The 6,905-nt window shown below is 53.6% G+C and overlaps 1 protein-coding gene across 1 annotated transcript in view; it reads left to right on the top strand.

Moving 5' to 3' along the window:
* The first annotated feature begins 278 nt into the window (after positions 1-278).
* The window catches only part of PRIMA1 (proline rich membrane anchor 1), a 59,863-nt gene continuing 53,236 nt past the window's right edge, over positions 279-6,905 (top strand). Inside the window, 3 exon segments of the mRNA XM_007104678.4 lie at positions 279-315; positions 318-378; positions 1,005-1,128. Coding sequence (XP_007104740.2) covers positions 279-315; positions 318-378; positions 1,005-1,128 — 222 coding nt within the window.

Raw genomic sequence — 6,905 nt, 5'->3', positions numbered from 1 at the left:
GGCAGCCCGCCCCGGCCCTGGGCGCGGGGTGCCGCCCCTCCCGCCCCGCGCGCGGCCAGGCGCAGCCCGGAGCCACCGCGCCCTGCGCCCCGTGCGAGCGCGCCCTGCCGGGGCCCCCGGCTCAGCCGCCCCGGAGGCCCAAGCCGCGCGCAAACTTTTGCTCCAGTGCCCGGCGCTCCTCCCAGGCATGTGAAGCCCCCAGGCGCCCGCGCAGTCGCCAGGGTGAGGACCGAGGCCCCGCCTAGAGGGCGGGGGACTGGGGAGGCGGCTGGCTTTAAATGGGGGCCGTCCGGCCTCTCGGGAACAGATTCTGCCGCGGGGAGAGCGAGCGCCTCCCTTCCTCGCGCCGAGGATCGGCTGGGGCCGCCGCCAGGCAAGGTGGCGTAAGGCCCCGGAGGGGTGCGGGCGGAGATGGAGACGTGGGGGAAGCTCGTGCCCTGAGGCCGGAGGCCGGGGCTCGGCAGAGCGCGAGGGCAAACGGGGTGCGCACTGAGGTGCATGTGTTGCAGTGTGCGCAGTGAGGGCCGGCTGGGCAGAGAGGGTGCACGCAGTGTGTACATGCGGGGTCAGCGAGCGTGCGGGCAGGAGTCGGTGGGTGTGCACGGCTGTTTCTGTGGGTGTGCACGCAGGGTGAATGGTGCCCGCCGGGTTTGAAGTGTGCTCACAGTGGGAGAGAGTTGTGCATGGCTGTTTCTGGGGAGGTGCGCGGGCCTCGGTAAGCGTGCTTGGCTGTTTCTGGAGGTGTGCATGGGGCCAGGGTTTGCCAGCAGGATTCCGGGGGCGTGCACCACGACGGACTGTTAAGTTCTTGAATGCCGGCCCCTGTGAGTGTGCATGAAGTGTCAGCAAGGATGCAAGCTGGAATGAAAAGCCAGGCTTGGTTTACGAGGATGCCCCAGGATGCGGGGCGTGCCCGGCCAACCTGGACTGCTACGTGTGTGCGGGCGCGCAACCACGATGGTGCCAGCGGCGCCCGCCTGACCCGAGCTTTGCTCCCCTGACAGTTCACCCCGGGAGCGGGTGCCGCGGGCCGAGATGCTCCTCCGGGACCTGGTGCTGCGCCGTGGCTACTGCTGGCCCTCACTGCTGCTGCACTGCGCGCTCCACCCGCTCTGGGGCTTCGTGCAGGTGAGCGGTGGCGCGGGCTGCGCGCGCCCGAGGACCTCCTGGTCAGGACCGGGTAGGGGGTGGTTGTGACTTCACTCCCACGACCCTGGCTTCCTGCAGTCGCCCCTCTGATTGATTGGTCCTGGGAAGAGTTTAGGAAAAGAAAGGATGCATCCTCTTGCCCTGAAAAGATAAGAAACTCCTGAAGGAGGCTTCGGTCCTGGCCTGCTGAGGCCTGCAGGACGGCGCCTTGGAACAGAAAGGGCTGAGGGAATGCCTTCTTGATGAGAATATTCTGTTGCAGAAATGCAGCCAAAGAAGCCTTAGAGCTTTTACAAACTTAAAAAGAAAAATGATGCCAAGAATATACCTTCTTTATTTCCCATCAGAGCCACTAGTAAGCTTCATATTAGCCTTCTTAAACTGGACTTCAACACAGAAGGGGTTGTTTCTTGTAGGTAGTAGAGTTGAGGATGTGGACAGATTTTGCAAGGTGGCCACTGGTGGGGGGATGTAAGAAGGAGCTGTCCATCTATAAGGGCTGCCTGAGGATGGAATCTTCACCCTGGGCCCCTCAGTCCCCAGGGCAGAGACCAGGTAGCCACCAACTCGAGTGACCTGTGTTAGGGTCAGAGGGATGGTAAGATGGGACGGTCCCTAGTCCCTCCCAGAATGCACACAGTCAGTAGTACAGTGGAATGGTGAGGAGGTGGACTTTGCTGTCCGCTCTGAATTTGGAGCCCCAGCTCTGTCCCTTACCAGCTGGGGGACTTGAGACAGTGCGCTTAACCTCTCTGGGCTCTGGTTTCTTCTTCCTCATTGTGCTATTATAAGTACTTGATGAGATAAAGATTACTTAGCGCAGCTCCTGAACCATAATAAACACTAAATGGTAGCTGTTGCGCCATTATTGACGTTAGAAATAGTAACGTCACTCATCTATCTGGCTAGCCAGGTACTCTGTTGATTGCTACTAGTCTGATCAACAATTCTGAATTGTTTTGATCAGCATTTTTACCATTTCAGTCATTGAAATACCCACTCTGGGGTATTTGCAGCTTCATGTCCTCCTGGTGGCATTTTGGGGCTTGGGGACTCTTCAGATAGTTGCCCTGAGTAGGAGGTGACAGTCCAGAGATGATGGGTTTGAGCAACACTGCTTGCCAGGCTGCCAAGGTTCATGAGCCGTCCCAAGTGACAGGGCGTTGCTGGGAACCAGGGTGGTCAGTCCTGCTTGTATGGCAGCCCTGGTGGCCCCTGGAGAGAACCAGGGGCTCTAATGCTGGAACCAGCCAGCTGGGGGGAGAGCTCGAGTGGGGGAGGGGCACCCCCCCCCTCCTGCAGCGCCAGGCCCATCTTGTGCTCTCTTCCCTGGCTTGCCTCTGTGTCACTCAGAATTGTTTTCCTTTCGGAATTGACAGCTTTGTTTAACGTGTGAAACGGCAGCTATTAAACTCAGCTGTGCCTCCTCGGGATTCAGAATTTTGTCACTTTGAAACACTTGGGTGGTTTGGGACCAGTTTCTCTTGTTCAACTTTTAGCTGAACCTCAGGTGTTAAGCTCACTTCCTTTTTGTATTCATTTGTTTACAATTTCCCTCTTCCGGGAGACTTTTTCAGCTAGTACAGAGAGCAACATGATGATGTTGTTAATCTCCAAGGACTGAAATTTTCTGCAGGAGCTAGCAGGATAGAAACAGCAGATCCACCACCTCCCTACCCACTCCCACCACCAAAAGAAAGGATTTTGTAAAGTAGCTTCGTTTTTTAGCAGTGTTCTTCAGCCAGGCAGTACTCACACAAGCAAATGTGTGTGTGAGTTTGTGTGTGTGTATTTCAGATGCCATTACTCAATACAAATCAAGTTTTGTGAAAATCAATTAGACAAGAAATCCTCCAGGCAAGTAGAATGGGTAAAATCTTGGCTGGAGGCACTGGAAAGATTAATCTACAAATGGTAAGGACTGAGAAGTCAAGGGAAAGGGGGCTTTGGAAGGAATGGATTTGGTTTTTGAGCAAAAGAGCTGAAACCAGGAGAAGAGAGGGGAGAAGAGGAAAAGTCGAAGTGCACAAAGCCATGTGTTTCCCTTTAAGTGGAGAGAGTATCATTTGTCACATCAGAGGATTTTCTTGAATATAAAGAAATCTATCTGTGCTTTCGTGAGCTTTTTGCCAGAAGAATCCCTCTAAGTCATAAACATCTGGAAGGGTGAGACCAGCACCATAATTGGTGAAGCAAGAGGTCTGTGGTCCCTCAAAGCACCAGGTTCCAAACTTGAGATCAGCCCGGAGCCTCTGGCTGCTGCCTGGATGATAAGAAACTTAGTCATTACAGTCAGATGACATTAAATAGCCACAAGGTTGGTGGGGGCACTCTTTAGGCTCTTCCCTTTTTTCCTTCATGTGTCTGGAATTGAGATTTTGAGCTTTTGTGATTTAGGGTTCTTCTAAGTTCACTTCCAGATGAGTCCTTTTTTTTTTTTTTTTTTTTCTAGTGAAGAGGATGACAGGCTGGCGAATTTATTAGGTGTGACAGGAGTGTGTCTCATCAAGTTACTGTGGTGCTGGCCTGTCTCGCTAAAAGATGCCAGAAGCCATCATCCTTGTGGGCGCCCCCCTAAAGCAATTGTCATGGAGACAGGCTCTGATCCGGGCCTGTGGGTCTCTGTGTGGCAATGAGGAGCCATCCCAGACCCAAGCGATGCCGACCCCCCTCCCCGTGGTCAGTCATTACAGCTTCACTTATTCAGTCAGCTGCAATTATTGGGCACCTACTGTTTGCCAGGCCCCCCGTGTTAAGTGTAAGGGATCTAGGGGTCCCTGCCTTCATGGCATTGACAGTCTAGCACTGGACAGATTGTTAGACAAGCCATAATAGGCAAGAGTGCTCAATAGGAGCAAATAGCTTAGAAACAGGAGCTTGTGGAAGATTCCGAGAAACCTTGCAGATGCAGTGCTTCAGCTGAGACATGAACAAGGAGAAATCAGGAGTCAGGATGCAAGCGTGAGTGAAGTGTCCAGGCGGTGGAGGGAACAGCCCCGAGGTGGGAGGAGAGGGCAGGGCATTGGAAGAACGCAGGTGAGGCCTCTGTCGTAAGCCACTAACATCGTGTCTTACAGTTTGGACTCGATCCTGAGGGCTCTGGGGGCCGTGGAAAGTTTTAAGAAAGAGACGACACAATCTCAGATTGGCATTTTAGAAATCTCAGTCCAGCTCCAGCACAAAGTTTGGATTCAGGGAGGGGGCGAGGCAAGGGGCACAGGGGCTGGTGAGAGTAGGGTTGACAGATTTAGCAAATAAAAATACAGGCGGTCCAGTTAAATTTTCAGGTGAACAATGGATCGTTCTTGAGCGTTAAGTATATCCCATACAATATTTGGGACATGTTTATACTTAAAAATCGTTGTTTCTCTAAAACTTTACAGGGTGTCCTGTATTTTATCTGGCAACGCTAGGAGAGAGGCACGGCTACCCAGTGGAGATGTGATGGTGTCCTGGTTTAGGGCTGTAGCACTGGGAGTGAGGAGAGGTGGATGGATTCAGGGGCTGTGTAGGAGGACTGGGCCAGAGAGCTATACTGGTTGGCCAGAAGTGGGAACTGGCTGCCACAGCACCGTGTCCCCCAGACCACGGTGCCAGGGACCAGATCCAGGTGACTGCAGGACCTCTCTGTGCCTCAGGATTCTGGCCCCAGGAAAACGCTGCAGAGCAGGGACAGGAAGGCAGGAGATGGCAAAACTGGAATAAAAAGTGGTCACAGGAAGTCCCGATACTGGCTTTAGGCGGGTCATTGACCTCTCTGGGCCTCTGCTCCTTCTTGGTCAAGTCTAGCTAAGAGCAAGTGACTTCAGGGGCAAGTTTCTTCTCCTCGTAAGACTCTCCAGGATGTGAACCAACCAAGCCAGGCATCGAGACAAGCTCGCGGTACTGAGGTTTCCTCTCTGCTGGTCTAAACGCAACACTGCTGACCCGCGGAGCCCCACGGCGGACCCGGAGCTGGGGGATGGGGTAGATCCCATGCTCCTCCACTGCTGAGCAGACAATCCCTAGCGCATATTTTTACTGAGCACCAACGGAACGCCGGGCCCTACGCAACTTTGGTAAATCCCTTAGCCTTGCCAAGCCTGTCGTCCCAGCCAGTAAGTGTGGATGATAAGAGCTACCTCTCTTGATTATCCTCATGGTGAAAGGAGAGCCTGTTTCCCATGACTGACACACGGTAGGGCTCAGGAAGTCACCCTTGGTCGGGATTGATAAAGCGCAGACCCACCTACCTTTCTGCTCCAAGATGCTCCCGACTTGGTGTGGGAGGACATTAACAGGGGAAAAGTGCCCCAAAGGGGAGGGTTTACGAGGTGAAGGGGCAGCACTGGGCAGCTGGGTCTAATTTTGGGGGGGGCGTGGCGTTCAGGACAGCTTGCCCGGGAAAGCCACGTAAGAGCTGGGTTTGAGGGATGCATAGACCTTGGCAAGTGGGTAAAGGACCTGTGTAACCAGCTGTCGGTCTAGGGAGGCTCAGCGGCCACAGGCTTGCACTGGACCAAACCGGCGAGGAGCCCAAGGGGTCCCCGCCTCGGGGAGAAGGACAGCCCGCCCAGGCCCGCTAATTTTGTGATGACCTTTGGGTAAGCAGTTGTGCCTGCTCGCATTTCAGTGGGACCGTTATACGAGAGACCACAGATGTTTAACACGCAGCGTGTGCCTTCACTTCCCCCACTTCAGCCTTGAAACTTGGCCCTGGTTTCCCTGCCTGTAATTCCATCACATTAAGCACTCTTACACATATGTGCCCTTACAGCCTCTCACGAAAATAGGTCATTGTGTGGGGCCAGGTTAAAGAAACGTGCTCCCCTTGAACGCTCTTGCATAAATTGCACCTTGGAGAGTGGGAAAGTAATTGCTTTGGCAATGGCATTGCTTGAAGTTTGCACACTTGGTAGAGTTCAGCGGAGAAGCAATTTCAGAGGCCAGCCACTGGGAGAAGGGAGATTTTAAGCAACCCCCGTGGTCTTAGAAGGTCAGAATCCAGATGGTGATGGGAGGGCTGACAACTACGCTGGGGGAGAAGCCCGTGGGTTTGCCATGACGTCTAAGGAGTTAATCATCTCCGTAAAATGACAGAAAAGGCTCACCGTCTGAGGATATGCTCTCCCCGGCGGGAGGTAAGATTGCCTTCCAGAGTTTGAAATGCAGTCAGTGGTCCTTTAAAAACACTAAAAGGTGGTGAGCAGGAGCTTCGTGGCCTCATCAATATTAAGTCAGGGCTGTAAACCAACCACCGCCTGCTGCCATTCTGGTAGCCATTACCCATCCTGTTCACATCTGCCAAGTGGCAAGGGAGCAGCCGAGCCCTGCTGGCTCTCTCTGCGGGCTTGGAACCACGTGCAGCAAAGGGTCTGCACTGGCCTCCAAAGGCAGGCCTTCCGTGGCTGTTTGCAGGGAAATTGGGGTTCTGGGTTTCTACTCACTGGAGATGACAGCCAGAGAAATGAACTGTGGGCATCACTGAATTAGGGGGTGACCACCAACTCTTCCTTCATGTCTTTAAATCAGCTGTTCTCTGGATAGGCAGAAAATGCTAGGTTCAGAGATTTATGGCACTCTGCCATAGAGAGGGTTGCTGGCAGTTGGTCTAAGCCAGCCATTCTCTCACTGGCTACATAGAAGTTTAACCTGGGATGCTTCAACAAAATACGCATGCACAGCTCCACCTGTAGAAATTCTGACTTAACTGGCATGGGAAAAGCTCAAGCATGAGTATTTTTTTTTTTTTTGTGGTATGCGGGCCTTCCTCTGTT

This window comes from Physeter macrocephalus, chromosome 11, assembly GCF_002837175.3.
Source record: "Physeter macrocephalus isolate SW-GA chromosome 11, ASM283717v5, whole genome shotgun sequence".
NCBI classification, from domain to species: domain Eukaryota; kingdom Metazoa; phylum Chordata; class Mammalia; order Artiodactyla; family Physeteridae; genus Physeter; species Physeter macrocephalus.
Note: the sequence above shows the minus strand (reverse complement) of the source record. Positions and strands in the feature narration are given on the sequence as shown.